Below are 21,527 nucleotides of genomic sequence, written 5' to 3' on the forward strand. Positions count from 1 at the left end.
ATGTGAGTAAGTCTACAAAAGGTATCCGTCTTAAAGTGATATTGTGTGTTGGCAAGTTTGAAAAAATCATAGGCGGCTGTTCTAGTGTAACAAGCAAGGGACTGAACATGGCACAGCTAACCCAGTGAGCCTGATGAGAGTGACTCCTAGCAGCTCTGAGCTCAGTGGGGGGCTGTAAACATTTACACTAAGAGCCTGTCCAGTGCACATGGTTGTTGCCTGCTAGCCACCTCGGTATCGAATGTTGTGTTGCATATTTTGTCATTCAGGCCGGTCCCGAAATTGTAGGAATCACACCATCAATTTATGAAGAAGCCATCCAAATGTGACACCAGGCTTATGCTAAATGGAGAAAATAGAGCTAAACATTGTTAAAACACCCCTAGACCCACATGGTAGAGAGCACTCGGCTGAGAGCTGCGATGCTCCCCGCTGTGAACTGGGAAAGTGATGTTGGTGCGCTTCCTCCTCCATGAGGGCCGCACCGTTCTTGGGTCCTGATTTGAAGCCTTTTTGAAGTCTGTTTTCTGCGACCGCGTGCCAACATTAGCTAATGCTTCCACAAAAGCAGAAATGTTGTTGAAAAACTAACATTGTCTTCACACTGACTTCTGAACCATTTATCTCACCCACAATGCTACAAACTAACCTTTTATTTCATTCTCTAAATTATTTTGTTATAATTAAAATGTAATGTCTTGAGTTTTTATTTTTCTAGAAAAAGGGAAATGTAAAGAAAAAACTGTATTAGTCAGTAAGCAGTGAAATCCGTATTTTCTGAAAGCCCCATTTCTTTTTCAAAATTGGCAGGTGGTCACTGGTGTAATGAATGAGTTGCTTGTCTTGAGGAAGCAGTACTCCTTAGAAGCATTTCTAAAGGCATGTGATTTACATAAATGGAGTTTTACTGAAGTCTTCAATTGTGACTATAAAAGGAGACTAGCTTTACTTTTGATGGGGCAATGACCAAGTATTACAGAGGATGGCATGTTTGGGATCAATCCTTTATTGTTTCAAAACTCTAAATTCTTTTACAATACAGTCATTTGTTACTTGTGTGATTTTGATGGATATTTTACAATGTCATCCAATAATGAAACACAGTCACAAACAAAGTATTCCTTTCTATTTATCAGTATTTTACGATAGTGAGAAGTTTTGTGCTGTTATATTTTTCCTTTTTTTTTTCAACCTTTTTTTGACAGCACAATTCCTTCCATTTGAATCAACAAAAGCATTGTTTTTTTGAAAGTGCATTTCAAGGATTGCAATAATGACTGCTTGCACCAGTCAGCCAAAATGTACATTTCAGTATTAACAGGAGGGCCATACTGTGTTGTGAGTAACAAACAGCCTTAACTACATTTCCAACTACAACATTTATCTGTATAAGTAAATCAAATAAAATGTATATGCATGCCATGAACATTCCTCCATAAACATTTATAATAAATGTATATTTTCATTTGAATTATGCTGATAATGATACAGTATTTTCCACAAAAGGACAAATGCTGATAATGATGAGAACTAATATATAACATCCAAATACTTTTTTTTTTCTTTCTTCAATGTACACGCAGGTATAATGGCTTTATGCCAGTGTTTAGGGCCATGCCCTAATAAGGTCATAGTATTTGGTCCACAATAACATATCCTCTGAAAAAAAATTGAAAACAAAAATAAAAATAAGGGAAGAGTGTGCTCTACAAACAAAGTGTGATCTTTAACAGAAAGCCAAGATAGCATGATTAGGGTCTTCATTCTTTTTCATTTTCAAGTTGATAAGTGAATTAGGATGTGAAGACTCCATCAGATGTGTAATGCAATATAAATATACATTTGAGCTCCTAACTTGACTATATTATACTTTCTTGTTCCATGGTACAGCTTTCACTCTGTAGAACTTTGTGCCCAGCGGAACCTTGAACCTGTTCTGAGCCTGTGGGGCAGAGCACGTGACACAGTATATTACAGTCCTGGCAGAACATGCATGCACACGTTCCATATGGTCAGACCAGTACATGGAAATGCAACTGTACCTTTTTTGCCTGACAATATTCCTTCTCCATCACTTTCCCAAGAACCCACGGCCGCCGTGTTGTCCCTGATGCTGGTGGAAACACATACTCATCAACTGGAGGGGACTTATTAACAACATTGATTAGAGTAGAAGGGATCCAAAGTAAAAAGAACAACAAACAAGAAAACATACTTCTTACATCTTCAAAACTAATGGTTAAGGCCAACTGGGTACCTAACCCAAAATGAGGGGACTGCAAGGTGCTCTTCGTAGAATGTTGTCAATCTCAACATATTTATGTAACCTTTCACTACCTAAATTACAGCCATAACACCATACATGGATTAAATAGATTTCAAATAATTGATCTGATTGATATGATTAACTTTGTTTTTAAGATATGAACTTGGAAAAAGCACAAACTCTTCAATGGAAAACATATTGTATTTGAAGCAGGCCCGGATATTTACGCGTACAGACTTTCTGGATTAAGTCTCATAGAATCCTGACTATTTAATGAAAAAGAAAGCCAAAGGAGAATGGGTATCTGGGTTGGTCTGCAACCAACCTGGTTTGAGGTCCAGTGCAGTGAGAGACTCTGAATGAAGGAAGTAGAGAGTGGGGCCGACGGTAAACAACACATAGTTGTCGTGCCTCTCATCCAAGATGATGAGGACCAAATCGCCCACCTGGAAACTGAACCACACACACACCCCAAGTAATTGTGTTAACAGAGAAAATATCCTAAAGAGCTTGTTTGGTGTTTAGTTTTTTCCCCTCAGTGTAGCAAGAGTGCAATACCAAGTTGTGTTTTTTGGTGTGGTTTTGTTTTGTGTTTTTACTGGTGGTGTACACTGAGCACTCACTCTCTGATGGCGATCTTCTCGGAGTGCCGTGATGACACAGATGACATGCTCTGAGACATCTACAAACAAACAAAAGAGTGCGTCGGTTGATGTTTACATTACCAGTCATCACATCACAACAAACGTACAAGAAAAAAACCCGGCTCATCAGAACTCAGCACGTTAAGACCTACAGTTCCTGGACTTGAATAAACACCTTTCAGCGTACATCTGTTTCCCTGTGGAACCACACATGCCCATACATTCACCTACTCAACCAGTGACATTAAAGCGAGACCCTATAGTCTCTCTTTAATAGATACTTTCAACATATGTTGAAATGGCAGTTGTGGCTTTGTGTTCCTTGCAGGGAGAACAGTAAACTGTCTGAAGTCAGCCCCACTCAGACTGGGTAGACTACCTTAGTGGTGACACTAAGGTGCTACCGCCATCTAGTGGAGAGTTTGACTACCTCTTCTGCCTAGAGCTAAAAACGAGGCAAATACAAATTTTGACTTTCAGTAGAAATTCAGCTCTGTTGTTAATTCAAATATTTTGGTTATTACATACAAAAACACAAATGGAAAATCCAGTGAATTGTGCACGAGACTGCAGGTCACACAGGCTCAGAATACCTACCAGTCTCTGATTGAGGCGTTTGTTTTCTTCTTCCTTCATATGTAAAGTCTACAATAAAATCAAAACATTTCACAACAATGGAATGAGCTAAAAGTCAAAATAACTTCTGGGACTTAAATTTATAGATTACAGCTGAGGCAACTTACCCTTTCAAGTAACAGTATTCGTTGTTTCTCTTCTGACATCATTAGGATATTATCACTAAACAAAGAAAGAGAAGGCGATAACACAACCGCTGTAACTGTCCATTTTTGGAAACAGGATGAGCTGGATATGCACACGTTTTGGAGGTGAACTTACATGACCCTATCCCTATCCTGCCTTCCTCTCATCTGTGCTGACTCTCACATCTTTTCATCGGTCCTCACTGCCCATATCCGTCAGGATGACTTCAACAAGCACTTGCACATCCTTTCTTTTACACTTGATCTAGAAGCATCTTTTAAAGCGTACGTCACGTTGTCGAGAATTACTTTTTGTCATATATGGTGAAATTAATTTCACATCCTGATCGCGACTAACACATCTAAAGGTTTGACCGTATATTGAAATTAATCCGACATCTGTGGCGATGAAGGAGTGTAATAAACACCACCAATGATTAATGTCAGACCAGCACTAATTATTTGACTGCATTCGGACCAAATGCAATGACTGGACGGGTTACTTGTCCGTCTGCCTCCTGAAAGAAGACAAGGCAACGCATTCATGTGTTATGGAGGAGTGTCTTTGAAGGGAGGAGGTGGGATATTTGAGTTTGAATCTTTTCTTTGAACGCCAGCTAAAATTGTTGGGTTTGCAAAACTTGCTTATCATGCCTGAAACTAACTTCAGTATTAACTCTATTTAACCCTACTGTACCAAAAACAAAACTACTTCGCAGAAAATACAGATTTGTGAATGTGCTGTCCGGTCAGCTTGTGAATAATAAAGTTTGACTGAGGGAAGTAGGCTCTTGTGCACTCTGTGTTTATTGGACTGGGGGGGAGGGGGGGGAGGGCTTTGGGTGATGCTCACTGTACGGTCACCATGCTGGCCTCCACTGCTGAATCCACCTTGTCCTCATCTCTGATGGCTGCAACAGAGGCCAGTCTGTCTGGGTCAGGGAAGGGCTCCGACAGAAAGGCCTCAGCCCCGGCCCCAACCCCGGCCCCAGCCCCGGCCCCAGCAGGCTCCATGGTTAAGGGGTTAGGGGTGAAGTAGGCCGAGGAGACCAGGGCAGTGTTGCGTAGCCGGTTCAGCTCTTCCTCAAGATTTTTCTTCTCCTGCATGACGCTAGCTCGGTCCTCAGACAGAGTCTCAATCAGACCTGCCAAAACACAGCAGCACACACAACAAACCGAAAACTGATCAATACAACTGGAAAGGCACCAGTGATTAGAGAAAAAGGCAAGTTGAGACCGTCTGGAGAAAAGCAGGAAAACAAACTGCTGCTCGTTTACACAGGGGGGATAGTAATTGAATCTGATATTTGGTCATATGATGTCAGCCTTGATCATTCATTTTTCCAACACAAGAGCACCAAAAGCGCAAACGGAAAAAACTAGAAAAGGGCATCGCAAATGAATGGGTGACCGACGGCTCCGAAAGTCATTCTCACACTTCCGCCCCAGGCCATGGCATGAACACTATATACCTTTGTCCTTCTCCTGTTGCTGGGTAACGCTTCGGAGTTTCTCCGTGAGCTCGTTGATGATTTGCTCCTTCTTCAGCTTCTCTCGCGTCAGAACAGTGTTGAAGTTCGTCTGAGGGGACACAAGAAAAGGCCTTTTGTCACCTCCCGGCTGATGAAGGGGAGAATAGAGCAGCCACATTGAGTCACAGAGGACACAGGACACAGCCTCACTGACTCAATTACGGAATGCCTCTCTGCCCTCCTTGCTGTACTTTCTGAGTAACAACCTTAAGATGATGTCGCTTCTGAAATGCTAGCGTTATCCATATCAGCCTCGTGTATATAGCCAAACCAGTGTTACTCAACAGACAAACACTCTCTTCTTATAGTCCATAAAGTATTATCTCTACGTAACATATTCGACACAATTATTCTATGTGACTGTAACTGTGTGAGACTACGTGGGGCATGACATTTCCCCCAACAACGTGATCTAGCATTTGTCCTATGGCAGGGCCACGCTCACCAGTGTTCAAATTGCCATTAGGAATGCTCTGCAGCTCGTGCAAGGACATGAAAACGCTCTCTGTTGTGTAATTTTGACACGCCCTGCCCCACAAGTCCCCTTTCCATGATGTAGTTGTGTAGCGACAATGTAAATAACGTATTAACCTCTCGCAAAATGACCACAACGATGGAGTGCACCACCAGATGGAAATAGCTCACAATTTATTTCCTCCCAAATAAAAATCTTGATTGTTTATGTCTTTCTTGACAGAAAAATTGATTACCGTTTTTAAACAGTTCCTGCACATAATACTAAACAGAATGTCCGACTGGTCAGGCCAGCCTAATATGTTACAAGGAGCAATGTTTGGGCATGTGTATTAATATGTGCACTACTACGCCGACTGTATGACTGTCTATTGGTGACTTCTGCGACAAAAAATGCCCTGTGATTAGGAACGTTTCCTGCCTGTCCAAGAGAGGACCGTCCGTGACCGAGACCCACCTGCTGCTCTGCTATGAGCGAGGTCTTCAAGTTCTGCATCTCCTCGTTCTTCCTCCTCTCCAGGAGCTCCAGCTGGCTGTGCAGCGAGGCCGTCTCCTGCATCAGGCGCTCCTGAAGGGCCGAGTCCAGGGAGAGGGGGGCCCCTGCCCCGGCCTCTGCCCCGGCCTCTGCCTGCAGGGCCAGCCCCGGCGCCCTGGAAGAAAAACACGCAGACGGCAATCAAAAACACACCCAGCTAAGAAGGGAACTTGGATCTAAACAGGCTGTCTAAACATGGAACACCTCAAACAGAACTGAACCCCGGGGAGGCAGTCTGAGGCACTGCTCTGTTTGTGACACCTGTTTGCATGTCAGATACGCCCGAGGGCCCCGACAGGGTATCCACATCCCTGTCGGGTCCCGACGCCCTCCACCTCTCACCTCTCGGCGGATTGTCTTTCTTGCAGCTCGTTTTCAAGTCGTCTAATTTGATCTAACAGCCTCCCCTCTGTCTCCTCCTTTTGTCGCTGTAAGTCTTTAAAGGCATCTGGCGATGCGGTCTTCGAGGCCTCCGCTCTCTCCACGCACTGCCGCGCCGCGTCCTGCTCTAATCTCTTGGAGAGCTGGTGGTTCTCGGCCTGCAAGTCGCTGATAACAGTCCTCGTGTGTCGCTCCTGCTCCTCCGAGCCCCTCAGCTCCTCATCTTTATCTCGGAGCAGGGCCTCCATCTGTTGCTCCAGGTCACGGCGAAGCTCCTGAAGTTTCTCCCCGTGCTCAGTCTCGGCATCCCGGGCGCGGCGCTCCAGCGCGGACAGCTGGCCTCGGAGCAGGGCGCTCTCCTTCTCCTGTCGGTCCACCAGCTCGGAGATGCAGTGGTCCTTCTCCAGACGCATCAGGGCCCTCACCTCGGCCAGGCCCGCCTCGTACTCCTCGTTCCTGGCCTGCAACTGCCGGTTGAGGCCCGCCAGCTCCTCGCCCAGGGCCAGGGTCTCTGCCTCCACGGCGGCCCTCAGCGCCCCCGCCCGCTGCCGCTCCGCCTCCTCGCCGAGCAGCCTTGCGTCCTCCGCCTCGGCCTTCTCGAGGGCCAGCTCGGCCTCCAGGTCGCCGGCGCGGCCCTCCAGCGCCGTCAGCCGGGCGTCCCTCTCTCCGAGGGTGGCGGCGTGGAGCCTGGTCACCTCGCTGAGCTCGGCCCGGTTGTCGGCGAGCAGGCTCTCCAACGCCTCCTCGTTCCTGGCTGTGAGGTCCTCCAGCAGGGCCTGGTGCTCCCCTCTCAGCCGGTGTTCAAGCTCCTGCAGCCGGGCCCGCTCGGCACCCAGGAGCTCCTCGCGGAGCTTCTCCTGGACGCGCTCGACCTCCCCGTCGAGACGTTCCAGCTGGACGGCCAGAAAATCCCTGGAGTAGGCGAGGGTCTGGATCTCCGCGGCCTGCTCGCCGATCGTCTGCTCCAGGTTGTTGGCCCTCTCGGCGAGGCCCGTCTCGGCCTGGGCCCAGCGCTCCTTCTCCCCCTCCAGCTGAGCCAGCTCCTTCTGCTTGCGCTCCAACAGGCCCTCCAGCTCCAGCACGGCCCGCTGCACGTCCCTGACAATGTTCTGGTTGAGCTGGTTCTCCTGGGTCAGGGTGAGGAGCTGCCCCTCGTGGTCTCTCTGGAGAGACAGGAGGAAGCTCTGGTGCTGCTCCCTCAGCTCGTCCTCGCGTCTCTGGCGGATGTTGTCCACCAGGCCACAGACCTCCATGGTCATGGTCTTCAGGGCAAAGCCAAAGTCGCGCTGCTCCTTCAGCACCAGACCCCGGAAGCGGTACAGGTCGTCTTTCACGCTCCTCAGGTTGGACTGGGAATCCTCGGCGGCCGAGCGGTACTTTTCGATGCTCAGCTTCAGGGCAGCCATCTTGGAATTCTCCCTCTCCAGCGTGGTGGTGTCCTGGATGCGCTTGCTGTCGATGGCGTTGATGACCGACGAGTAGAGGGACTCCACCATCATCTCGGGGCTTGTGGGGTCGCTGACAGGCTGGGGGGAGGTCAGGTTCTCCTCAATCACAAACTCGTTGACGGCCGACATGAAGTCGGATTCTGGACTCTCGGCCAGGGAGTCCAGGTCTAGGGAGCCTTGTTGAAGGACAGGGTCCATGTTAGGGTGGCCGATGGTCTCAAAGTCAAAGGTCTGGGCGTCAATGCTGTCCGGGGAGAGGTCCTCCTGGACGGTGGGGACGGGACCAGGGAGGGGCTGGCAGGGGAGTCCCTGAAGACTGAGCGAGGTGGGGGTCTTGGAGGAGGTAGAGGTGGCCGGACCCGGTGTGCTTTCAGACCGCGGGGTTAGGGCTGTGGATCTCTGAGCACTCTGGCTACACGACGCCTAGAGGAAAAAAACAGAGTGATTCTTTTTTATTTATTTTTTATTTTTATATACACACACATATGTATACACACACACACACACACACACACACACACACATATGTATACACACACACACATATGTGTATACACACACACACACGTGTATACGCACACACGCACACACATATGTATACACACACACACACATGTATACACACACACGTGTATACACACACACACACATTTGTATACACACACACATATATTCTCTCTCTTTTTTTCTTTCTTGCACTTGTGGCAATATGCGATAGGCTACATGAGTCATTCTGTCTCCAGTTCCCCTCACCCTTTGTTCGCTAAGCAGGTCGGTAATGGTCTGAGACATGTCGTCCATGCTCTGTGCAGCTTGGACCAGCTGGTGAAGCATATGCACATGCCGGTTCAAAGGCTCAAAGTCACAAATGTTTGGAACCCTGGTGGACAACAAAATATGACAAAAACAACTCATTTTCCATAACCGACATGATTATATAACTACGGTAAAGATGAAATGTACAACTTGTGACAGACTCCTACCTAAGGAAGGGCTGCACTTCTGTGGGACAACAGGTCTTCAGATACTGCAGGTCGCCAAGGGAGATGTCGGGAAGCTCATAGTCAAACCTCCTGGGCTTTCGTGTCTACAAAACACCAGAGACATAAACAAACCAGGAAGAAATGTCTAAACACGGACGTGAAACGAACCCCTGATGTGACGTTAGAACACTTACACAGAAGGACGTTGGAGGCCAGGAATCCAGCCCTCGAAACAGGCGGTTTCTGAGAAAGGACCTCCCTGAGAAAGAAAACAACAACGTTGTTTCGGAGAACTCAGATGCCGGTGGGACATCGTGTCCTGTCCTTCAGCACAAATGCACTGTGGGTGTCGACATTTCAGAAGGAACTTACTGAATAGCTTCCCGAACGTTTCCCTTTTATACTTTTCCGCTTCATAGAGGCGCTTCCCATCTTTTACGAGAGCACTGGCCCACTGAAGAGAGAGGGAGCCCAAAACAAGGAGATCATCCCTCACGTTAAGCAGGTCCTTCAAGACAGTCTCACAGCAGACCAACCACCACAGACCAGCCCAACCTCATTGTCTTACAACACCCATGATGCAGCACCACCAGGATCCCCCCCCCCCCCCACAGGAAGACAAGACACAGTTCATGCCACACGCGTTGTGTTAGCCTCCTGTTCTGACCTGTCTGTAGTGGCCTATGAAGATCTTCCTCCGGACCACCTCCACCACAGCCAGGCAGTACATCTGGGGCACGGTGCTCAGGGCGTCCACCACCCGGACCCTCTCCAGGAGCTCCGTCAGCAGCCTCAGCAGGGCCTGGAGCTTCTCCCCATCCTGGTCGGCGTGGAGCATCACGTAGCAGCACCATCTGAGGCGGCACAACGAGGGGCGTCGGTTAGCTTAGCACACTGCGCTTCTACTTCACCTGTTTATGTGCAAACAAAGCTTGGCGCGATGCACAAGGCGACGACTTCACAGAGGACAGCTTTCAGCCCCGGATGGGAAACTGTCTTACTTGAGACGAACTTGTAGGTTGTTCGCGAGCTCCTGTTTGGCAGTGGTGCACTTCTGTTTGATGTCCAGTAGCTTCCGGTGGTTGGTCAGCATGATCATCAGCTGGTTGGCGTGGCTGAGGCATAAGTCAGGCAGAACCGACGTATCCTTAAGGGTTTCAGCCCGCTTCTGATTGGCCAGAAATCCCTGTTATAGGACAGATATTGCATGTTACTTTAGTGATGATCTCGGATAGGAAACGTGACTGGGGTTTCCAATGTTTCTTGGTTTTTCCTCGCTTTGCTTACCTGAGCAAGTTCCTTTTGTTCGTTCACCAACTTATTACAGCTCGCAATCATTTGGTCTAAGGCGTACAGCCTGTCCTCCAGGCCCTTGATAGCCTTCATGTTCTGATTATCCAGTTTGGCAATCGTGTCACGACATTCTGCTAAGAAGGGTTGTATGATCCGTGGGTCAAGCTGAAAGACAACAAAAGAAATGATACAATAAAGAGAGGTCTCTTTTCTTTGAGAACTTTCACGCACACCCCTACATCGAAGCCAGAGTTCATGGAGACAAGCAGTGACAGGGGCCAATGTCGTACGCTCACCCTATTGATAGAGTCAAAGCACTTCCTGACGACTGATTCGACGTCATTGGGCCGGTCTTGTACGTTGATCCAGTCCAGCAGGGTGACGTTGAAGGAGGGAGGGTTGGCCTTCTCCGGAGCATCTTCCTCCTGCAGGGCTGCCCTCAGCCCGCTGCTGTCTGTCATCTCATTGGTCTCCTGACCGTCGCTGGGCCCAGGTGGTGTTGTCCCGGGAGCAGACACACAGGCAGGTGGGTTGGAGCTCCTCTGGGACTCGGAGGGGCAGAGGACAGAGTCTGTGGACTTGTCATCCTCCTCTGTCTCGTCGGAATCCTTCCCTGGGCTGGAGCTAGACTTGTCAATGCTTTCTCTGTAGCTGTTCCGGGTCAAACACTCGAGCAGCGGAATCTTCGCCATGACTGAGACTGCTGTGCCCAGTCTTCAAACAGAAAACATTACAAACACTGTGAGCTGCAAATTATGAGTTTTGTAAGTTTCTCACTTTCCCCCAAAATCCAGCAAAAATTCAATTAATCCAAACTGCCAGACAGATTTGACATGAAAAGTTCTGCTAACTAACATGAACATTTAACACTGTTAACACTATACAGGGTAATAGTACATTAAACAACCATTTGACTAAATTTGGACAATGTGAAATACATATTTCATGAGGAGATAGTTACTTAGTGAGTTTCAATTTGATGTCCTCAAAGTCCTGCTGATAATTAATGTACGCTGTGTCAAATTTCCAGAGTAGCTTCTGATACGACAGGGTACAGTCATCCAGGTTAGCCATGATGGCAGCCCAACCTTGGTGTTGAAGGTGTTCATCGTGAACCAGGCGTTCACAAAAGGAGCAAAGTTTCTTGGCAACTTCAAACATTTCCTTTGAGAGATAAGAGGTGTCAAATGAAGGCCTAATCACATTATAATTTTTAATACACGTTACTTGGTTACTTGTGCCCCTTGTGAATGAAACTGGGGAGAGAAAAAAACATTTACCACAGCAAGTTGTGTTCGTGAGGCAACGGTGTGAAAGACTGCCGGCATCATCAGGGACTCTTCCACCTTCAGCTCCATCTCATTCTCAACTGAGAAAGTCGTCTTGGGAATTGTTGGAGCCCGATCACACAAGATCATCTCTTTGTTGAATAGGAATATGGGGTTGGTATCCTGGAGGAGTGGAAAACATTTATCAACACCCTTCTCTCAGAACAATTAATTCAATCAGTCACAAAATAATTGGTTTACATATAATATATATTATTTTAAGTCACTGTACATTTAATCAATATGATGTCATCATTAAGCATGGTGCAAACTTACAGTGCCAGCACTGTAGCTGCAGACTCGCCTCTCAGCAACCATGCACTCCCCTCCATTCACAACCAGGACTTGGTGTTGGGTTGCAATTTTATACTTGACCTGGATGGCATGTTTGAGGTCCAACACACTATAAGGAACAGAAGCACACGCTGGTATTTAAAAACATACATTTGGTAGTAGTTCCTCGGACTCAGCTATCTGACAACCATTAAGGATTAGTTTTCTGATAATGTAGCAGATATCTTTATTAATTATTATCATTGGAACTCATTCTTACGTTTGGACAGCAAGCTCAGTGTCAAATGTCAACGTGCTGCCGTTGTTGACCTGGAACACGTACAACTTCATGTTGAATCCTCCAGATCTTCACACTTCCCTATCTTATCAGTCATTCAAGACCACCCTGCAGAAAACAAGTTTTTTTTTTAATGCTACTGTGATGTAAAGAACTGAATGGGCGCTTTGTTGTCAAATTGGTTTTGGGACATAGTGATAGTACTGTGCTCCACGTGTTTGGGAAGAATCCTGAATGTTGTTCTATTTCAACATTCAGACAGCAAGCTACGTCAGTTAACCCTACTTGTACTACCTAGTAACAACTTCACCGATACAAGTTCAGCATTTTGGAAACATTATCTGTGTTTGAACTAGTTAATTCTAGCGAATTCAAAGCTGAATGCAACCTAAGGCACCTAGCAAACCTTTTACTAGCTAGCTAGTTAGCCGCTACGAAGCAAGCAAGGGCTGAGTCATGTTGTTGGTCAAATGCTAGCTACACTACATAGCAAGAGCTAGCTACCAAGCTAGTTTACACCTTGCCCGACATCCATAACGTAATGTAAACAAGTGCACAGCTGTACCATAGGTTGCCAACTGCGCTAACTGAGCTGGATAGTTTATGAAAAATAACTAGCAACGGCAACAAGCAAATCAACACTTAACCTTAGACTAACTCCCTAGTCTAACATCGTTAGATTTGCAATTATAACTATTTGTCCACGCACAGTGCAGTGGAACGCCAGTTGTGCGGGTGAAGCCCGAAGGCCTGATAGTTAAAGAGGCTTTAGGTTATAGCGTACCATCTAAGCTAATCTAGCATACACACCAAAACGTAAGCATTACCTACCAGTGTAAGTAGCTAGCTAGCCATCTAGCTAGAGCAGAGGTCAGTGGTCAAAATATAAAGTGCAAAAGTTATAACTCCAACATTAACCACCAGAAATGTTAGCGCTATCACGGTACAAGCCAAGTAGCTAATGAGACAAACGAGTTGACGCCAACTGCTATTGACGGTAGGCTACGGTGTATTAAAAGCTAACAGTACCGCATTGTCTGGTGTTTGCTAATGTTAACTGACCAGATTACTTGTCACTTTGCTACAACTCATTTTAGCTATCCAAGAGTGACAACAATCGTGCAAGCAAACGTTATATGATGTGGTTTGTAAGTATCCACGACATAGGCGTCTTTAAATAATACCCCTCCCTAGGCTAGCTCTGAATAGCAGAGCTGGCCGAGCCCGATATATCTGCCAATTTACTTGACGCTTGTTTCCCGACATGATGCATTTCTGACTAAATGACAACTCACATAAACATGGTTCTAAGTGAGTGTCTAGCCAAACGAAACTCTTACCTCTCTTTGTTTACTCTCATCCCCCCAATGTCTCTTGAGGAGCTAGCTAGCGAACTTGCTAGCTAACATGGCTAAGTTTAGCATACATGGACCTATATGGCTAGCGGTAAAGACGCTAGCTGGAAAACATTAGCTAACTAACTATGTATGGGGTTAGACGTCAACGTAGAGAGCTGTCAATCTGTAGCTAATCTTCAGATAGATCGATGCATGTTACTCCGTGGACACGGGACAGTTCAAGGGCTTTGTCATTTGTCTTATCACGGACTATTCCTCTTCGTTCAGGATTGTGTAACCATGCTAATGCATAGCTAGCATGCTAACACTCCTATATGCAGCTGTCAGGGATCTCTCTGCTGTTTTGTTGTTGTCGTAGTCGTCACTGCACAGCGAGGTGCATTCTGGGATAAGGAAAAAATATCATGGCAGTTTTGCTGCAACGTGAGAAGGGGTGCGGTTTAGATGTCCATTTGTTTGCAGCAGATGCCCTCACTTTTATGCATTTATTGAGATGCACTTTATAATGTATTTGAATGTCTTTGCCTGCAATATGTGACTTATTGGCAGTAGCACAATGAAAAACAATCAATAGTATAGTCATATTGAGCACATAACTTAACATTTTAACTGTAAAACGAGTCTGGACAATGTAAACAGGTTCAAGATTCAAATGCCTAATTAGTTATAAATCAGATAAAATATGGAAAATGGGCCTATGACTGGCCATGGTGAATGTCTTTTGTAATCCCATGTCCACACTGGGGGTCAAGAGACTCAGGGCGTGAATGTGAATTATCGGTGTGTGATGTTCTAGCTAGCAGGCTCAGAATTCTTTAGACTCCATTGAATGAGTTACATGGAGAATATGTTCATGTAGGATGTGTTTAGACAAAATGAAACAATATGAATGAAGGCAATGAAAGCTGCATCAAGTGCAGAAAAATGAAGAGCATAGTGACAATGTCAGACAGATTCTACATTTTCTCTTGCTGATTAATCAAAAAGTAAAGGACAGCAATTACAGTGTGCCACCGATTGAATTAAACATTGTGATCCAAAGTCAATTTAAATGGTCAGATATTTGGGAGCTTATTAAAGATTTATACTCAAGTTTGGCCACTTAAAGTGAGCAGACAGCTCTAAGATTTGGAATATGTCACCATCCCTACTATGATTAATAATTCAAGGGGGTTTCATAAATATTGCCCCTCAAGGCTTTTCATTCTGTGCCATTGAACCCTTGCTGCTTACATATTCATGACAGCTCCCAGTGTCTTTGGAAATGCCCATCCAGATTATAGCTGACACACTCAGGAGCAATCAGCAGAGTGAGAAGCCTATTAAAGCCCAGCAGCATATTATACAGAAGCAGAAACTTTCATAACTTTTTTAGGGTTAAAATTCCAATAACGTGACTGTTACAAGTATAGGGTGGGTAACATGGGGGGCATATGTGTAATGATACTGGATAGAAACAAATTATAATAGTTAGAGATATCTTTCCTTGGCCCGAGTCAATAAGGCGGTGCTGTTAGGAAGTGTGAACTGTGAACTGTATTCCTAACAGCTTGTTGTATATTTGGCCAAAACCAAAGAGGAAAACCCTGCCGACTTAATCATATTCCTCATTCATTGGACACGGCATGGTCCCAGAGAGTGTCGCCAACACTGCCATCTGTCAGGATATAAATGGGCATAAGACTTGGCTGTGTGGTTTATACTATATGCAAGCCAATCTACAGCCTGTGATTTTTTTCTCGGTTTATTGTACATATAATATTTACTTGCTTTTACAAATCAGACAATCATTTTTCTCTAAATAAAAGGGACTTAAAAAGCCACACAAACATACACAAAGCTTCTAAAAATGATCTATATTTACCTCATCCTGGTTTGAAAATTCAGCAGTCACTGAGCCATCTTTAATATACTTTTAAGCAGTTACTACAATAAAAGTAACTAGATCAGCCTACCAAGCATTGTTTCTGAACGCATTCTGTGAGCAAGTGTGTTCAGCAGCAGTAGGAATTAAGAATTAATGTTTCTGGAAAATAGTTCCAGATTTGGTCACCAGATGGAGGCAGAAGGCTGTGGGTAACACATACTTTGGCTTCGGCTGTAATGGTTTTTGCACAAATTGTGTCAATTCTATGTATTGTACAGACAAGTATGCATGTCTGGAATCCTCATAATCTCTTCTGGTAACCAGGGCAGTGGTAAGTTTGCTTAAGGCCCCATTCAATACTGTTACGGAAATCTAAAATGTACTACTAAAATATCTTCTCATGTTAGCCTAGATGGTGTTTTTGAATGTGTGGCTTTCTTTATTTAGAAAATTAATTGTACAAAAAATGATGGCCATCCGTCTTTCAATTTAAACATCTCCCTGCAATAATTTAAATCCAATTTAACGTGATATTGAGACATTGCACATGAACATATCCCTTTTGATTTGAGTTGAAAGCAACATGACAGCTTCAGTCATACTAATTTTGACAACATACTAAGTTTTACATACTAACATACTAAGTTAACTGAAACGTAATTTGTGTAACCAGGGTGAGTTCATTGTCAGACTTCATGGATGATGATTACATTTTGGGAGTTAGTCCCTATAAAGGTCATAAATCAAGAAAGACTTAGGGGGACATTTCTACTTTTTACTACATACAATGTTCTTAATTTTATATAAACCTCATTCATTTTTCTATCTGGGTTTTACTAATCAATGTTTTTAGAATGTACAGTATGCATTTTAAATGTATGGCTTTTTAAGCCTAAGTATTTAATGCACATTATTGTTAAATTCTTATGACTCATTGGGTTTAAATATAAATTACATTTTTCTTTAGGCAGCGAAGTGTTCATTAGTAAAACATCTACTTAATTGTGATTAGATTTAGCACCCCAAGGTGTAATAACTGTACAACCCTGTGAGTGTTTGAGATATGGGAAGGGTTTTTCAAGTTTTAATGACAAACAGGGGGTGCCGAAAATATAATCACAATAATGTATCTGTAAATATTTAGAACGTAATGATTTGTTGATGTTTTATACTTAAATTTCACGAACGCAGTTAACAAACAAACATGAAACTTAACTATACATAGTTGACTGTATACAGTATATAGAAATGAAACTGTGATAGAATGTTTGGCTCAGAGTAAGCTGATTTGTAAAGTAAAAGTTGGTTTGTGAATTCACACAAAGTAGAATATGAAGAATGAAGTAGACCATGTCGTAGCATAATATAACATATTCGCCAACGATTAGTTTTCTTTTTGACATTGCTAATGATTCTGACCATGTTGTGATCAGCGAAGAACACAACAGTTACAGAATGGGTGTTGTCCACCAGTAGATGGCTCTATCTCCCAATTATAACGCTTGACATCTACCTCTTCCTGATGCCTGTATCCCAATCCTATTCATTTGTCTTCAGTCACTGGAAAAAATGCGAATCTGTCTGCTGGAGCACATCTTTTTTTTAATGATTATTTTTTCTGTGTTGGCCTTTATTGAGAGAATTGTTTCCACTCTGACACACCAACATAAGTTAATTGTGTATTCCTATTTGATCGGTTCATCATTTTACGACATACGCTACACATGGTTTGTCCATTGTATGTCTTTGATGCAATTAGAGCCTTTGCGAAAAGTTACATTGTCTCCTCCAATTCGACACCTAGAAATGTAATTCTAGGATTGTCTCACATCAGGTCGGCAATACAATAATCAAATCGTCAAATACATAATAGGTCTTTAGCTTTTGTATGGATGTTTTTGCTGGTTGGAAAGGGATGTGTGCGCGTGTGTATAGGGAGGAGGGCGTGGTGTGGGTGTGATTGGGTAGGGTTATTTTTGTATTTTCTCTTATCAGACCAATTATTTAGTTGCATAACAACCAGGTAGGTCATTAAAATTATGTGCACGTTGTTTTATTCTTTCCTCGCACACGCGCCCAATCGAATTACACCCTCCCCCATCTCAAGTACAATTACGTGATGGGTGACGTTTCAGCATGCGGAGGAGGGCGCTGGGCAGGGACCACTTGGACCAAAGAGTACTGAACGCGATCTCGTTTTAACGCAGTAATAACGCATTCAGTAGGCAGTGGACCAGGGCGCCTTGCCGAAGCCGAGCCCATTGTCTCCTTTATAGAGAGCAAGTAAGAGAAACCATTCGATTTGACCATCAAAAAGAAGCGGATAGCCCTGAAAGGAGTCTCTACAGGCATTTCGATTTGTGAGCCACAGAATAGAGCAGGACACGTATTTAGGGCTTAGTATAGCCGATAACGGAAAATGAATCACCGTCAAGTTTTAATAATATGAGAAAGAACCGCGTTTTGTTGAAATTGGCGACTAACTATTAATGCTTCTGCGCCGTTTCGCTTTCAGATCTCTGGTTCTCACGGACTGCTTTTGATCATCGTTTGAAATCCTAAAATCAGAGATATTCCAATTGTAAAGAGTTAGTCTTGTAACCCAAGATGAATTTCCAGTCGGGTGTCCCAGTATCGGTGTCCGGTATCTCGCAGCAGTCTCAGCCAGCCATGCCTACCCCAGGCACGGTCCCCGCGCCCGTTCCTGTACCAGTACCCCAGTCCATTCCGTCCCAGTTCGGATCCGGATCGTCTGCAAGCTCAGGGGCGGGCCAGTTCGGTTCGGGGACAGTATCAGGCCAGGCTGCTCAACCCGGCCCAGGGTCTCAGTTTGTTTTGTCTAACTCGGCGGCCATCAGAGCTGAGATCCATCGGTTTGAGTCGGTTCACCCCAATATTTACGCCATCTACGACCTGATCGAACGTATTGATGACCTGGCCCTTCAAAATCAGATCCGAGAACATGTGATCTCTATTGAGGGTAAGTATGAAAAATGTAAAACTTGTGTGTTTTCTGTAGAGTGGTCACCCCCTAGTTTGTGTCATTCATGGTCTGGCCAGCTCCTGTGATGGGGAATGACAACAATGTCGCAAAACGGATTGTCAACAAACAGTGCTTTGGCTAATCAGGTTAAATCCACCATAGCATATTCCACAGAACCATAGCATGTTCCACAGAACCATAGCATGTTCCACAGAAAAAAATATACAAAACACATACAATTCACCGGCACACATTTGATCCTGCATGCTAAAACTTTTGAACCAACACAAAATACAAATTCAATGACAGTGCACTGCCAGAGGTTTTTAATCCTTGGCACCCATGTGCCTTGAACATTCTGCCATGCTATAAGTATCGCAGCAGATCAACATACATGTGCTTGTCTGTGTGGTGTAGGCCTATGTTTGATTATAAATATTGCAAACGAGTATACCTTTAAAATGAACATGTGCCTCCTGTGGTTATGATTTCAATAATATTTGTATTAGTCTCATTTGCTTTCTCTGCATGTAGAAATTCTCTCACCTAAGATAAATAATGTGATAAAAATATGTCTATCAGTGAGACTTTGTGTTCCAAATGCCTCCAGACATATTGTGTTTCCTGAAAAGAAGTGAAAGGCAAAGTATGTGGTAACTGTTTGTCTACATGCCTACTTTGAGGCACGGCACAGGGGTCAGTGCAGGGACTTCACTGTTCATGAAGCACGTGTCAAAGTGCCTGCCTAAGACATTAGAGTAATAAGGACATATTTCATGTGACTTACAACTCAAGCTTATGAATCAGTATAAGGTTATACAAAAATCAGTAATTACTACATGGTTATACTGTAGCCTTTCATTCTGATTGAATTATGTATGCTTATGTACCACATACTGGCTCCATAAATGTGCTTTTAATAATATAGCCTATAGTGTTGACATTGAATTTACATCTTGTTATATGACAACTTGATTACTATGGAACAACAAGTCAATTAACTCAGTGATCGTGTCAATACTTATGTTGTTACTTGTTAATGTCGTTCTTTAGATAGCATCATGTGGTTTGGTTGGTTTCAGGGCCAAACCGTCCCCCTCAACCCCTGAAAGAGGTCAAGTCTGTCTGTCTGTTCTGAAGCCTCTCTTTATGTCAAGATTAACCATTGATTTATCGAGTCAGGGCATATTCTTAAAGTTTAGGCTGGAAGGAAATGCACTGGTTTATTTGAATGCAAATTGTTACATAATTGTTGTAAGGAAGCCATGCTTTTATGCAATCGCCTTTTATGTGTCTTCTTAAAAGATGCAAGCATATTTGTTTTAATGAGGACACGCAGTAGCTTGGTTCACTGCCAACACAGCGCCTGACTCAGATTCCCATTGTTTTTCCATCTAAAAGTCGTCTCCTATGATAATTTCTGTTGGTGGTATTCCGATGCGCCCCTGTGTTCTTGCAGCGTCCAAAGCATGCTACTGCGACGTCTCCATCTTTTCAAGCATGACGGGCAGGAACGGGAGGCGCCGCACTCATATTCACCTGAGCTGTAGGGCTGCAGATTCCCCCTTCAATCTTGCATCATCGCAGGGTCTCTGTTGCTAAGAAACTAGTGGCTCATGCCTTCAGTTGAGAATACCAGAGAGAAAATGAATTTCCAAAACTAGCTCTGCCCTCCATCCTTTCTGCACATGCTGGTGGCTGTGTGGATCATTATGAGCTGAGATGTATGTATGGTCATTCTCACGCTCATGAACGAAATCCCAAGGGAAGACGAATGAAGCACTCCGTGCCGATCATACTGAACGCTAGGTTAGGCTGTTTTCCATACCTCTCCCGTTCGCACTATTTGATATTCACATCACTAGTTGGTATCAGCCAGCTTCTTTTTTTTTAAAATACTGCAGTCACTCATAGCAGGGACAATGGAGGGTGAGATTTATTTTATGTGATGCCCCATTGTGGGTTCATCGAAAAGCGATCTACAGGTTATGCAAACCACAGGGTTTGCAAGGACACACACTGTGTTTAGTAAATATAAAATTTCTTCTATCAGAATAATGCAATGGTACCAGACACATTTCTGGTAGCATGATAGGATGATCAGCCAAGAATATTACTATAATTGTTGGCTCTCCAAGGCTGAGCAGTATCTGTCAAAAATGTCTTGCCGGTGCACATGCACTCTGGAGGATATCTAAATTAAAACTTAGATTTAGGTCACATGGTGACCCTCATGTATGATTATCCATTTGACAAAATGGCTCCTTGTCACCAGTGGCAATGTAATAACTCCAGTTTGACTTTTGACTTGATCTAATCAAATAACACAATAGTGATCTTAAATGAACTGAATGAAATATGGATGGAACCATACAGATGGACTACATGGGCAAGATATGTGATGCCGTATCATTTTTGGTCAAATGATAGTATTCAGCTGCAGAGATGGGTTTTCATTCAGGGGTAAGATCAAATTGGAAGTGTGAATGAGGTATTTTTCTGAACTAGATTGGAAGCTAAGAAAAGAGTCTTGGAGATGGAAGTTTTATTATTCACACCTTGCACCCTCAGTGGAGTTAAACTAAATTTGATCAGGGGTTTGCCTGAAATACGTTGCTTAGTTAGTGGTAGAGAGAAGCATCTAGATCATTGAGATACAGAGGCAGCTGCTCAGATTGTGATCCAATGTGATGTAGGTTTTATTTTTAGATAGTCTTTCCAGTGTGGAGTTCTATTAAGAAGAACACTCTCTCTGGGAATACTCGCTTTTATATCTACATACATTTTTGCTCGTTGTTACCCTGATTTATGTTCTTCCACCATACTTCTTAAGTATGAAACATACTTAGGTGGCCCTTAACGGTATTACAATTTGTAATTCTTCATGTTGTTGAAGTGTCAAGTTACACGATGACATGGTCATGATGTGTCAGATCATTTTCATGAAACACAGCAACCATGAAACAGCTGTTGATTACATATGAAATCCCGACTCATCAACAGACAGAACCCCAGGCCTCAGGTGTCAGGTCAAGGACAGAGACTCATCTCCTGATCCCAATTCTACCCCTCTGCATCTCAGGGAGGCTGTATGAGGAGTCGT

General features: G+C 44.2%; 2 protein-coding genes across 5 annotated transcripts in view; one reads left to right on the forward strand and one right to left on the reverse strand.

Moving 5' to 3' along the window:
- Positions 1-1,256: 1,256 nt before the first annotated feature.
- rb1cc1 (RB1-inducible coiled-coil 1) lies at positions 1,257-13,953 on the reverse strand. 2 transcript variants are annotated; one of them, XM_047027506.1, is made up of 23 exons: positions 13,557-13,953; positions 12,199-12,324; positions 11,922-12,048; positions 11,598-11,768; positions 11,279-11,481; positions 10,614-11,031; positions 10,312-10,482; positions 10,026-10,210; positions 9,692-9,878; positions 9,397-9,478; positions 9,219-9,283; positions 9,025-9,128; positions 8,795-8,921; positions 6,555-8,464; positions 6,135-6,327; positions 5,144-5,252; positions 4,525-4,816; positions 3,654-3,708; positions 3,508-3,555; positions 2,890-2,948; positions 2,592-2,719; positions 2,043-2,113; positions 1,257-1,942 (listed from the first exon to the last, which is right to left on the reverse strand). In XM_047027506.1, exons 2-23 carry the CDS (start codon positions 12,267-12,269, stop codon positions 1,865-1,867), a joined length of 4,854 nt encoding a protein of 1,617 aa, XP_046883462.1. In that variant the 5' UTR covers positions 12,270-12,324; positions 13,557-13,953; the 3' UTR covers positions 1,257-1,864. The 2 variants fall into 2 exon arrangements, with proteins under 2 accessions (XP_046883462.1, XP_046883463.1); XM_047027507.1 differs by lacking the exon at positions 3,508-3,555.
- A 3,655-nt stretch (positions 13,954-17,608) lies between these two features.
- Positions 17,609-21,527, forward strand: part of agap3 (ArfGAP with GTPase domain, ankyrin repeat and PH domain 3) — a 103,599-nt gene continuing 99,680 nt past the window's right edge. Inside the window, exons 1-2 of one of the 3 annotated variants that reach the window (XM_047027605.1) lie at positions 17,617-17,724; positions 17,957-18,421. In XM_047027605.1, the coding sequence (XP_046883561.1) occupies positions 18,049-18,421 (373 nt within the window). In that variant the 5' untranslated portion in view covers positions 17,617-17,724; positions 17,957-18,048. Of the gene's footprint in view, positions 18,422-21,527 lie in introns of all 3 variants that reach the window. The other 2 variants (XM_047027608.1, XM_047027604.1) reach the window with 2 other exon arrangements.

This window comes from Hypomesus transpacificus, chromosome 10 (assembly GCF_021917145.1).
Source record: "Hypomesus transpacificus isolate Combined female chromosome 10, fHypTra1, whole genome shotgun sequence".
Lineage (NCBI taxonomy): Eukaryota > Metazoa > Chordata > Actinopteri > Osmeriformes > Osmeridae > Hypomesus > Hypomesus transpacificus.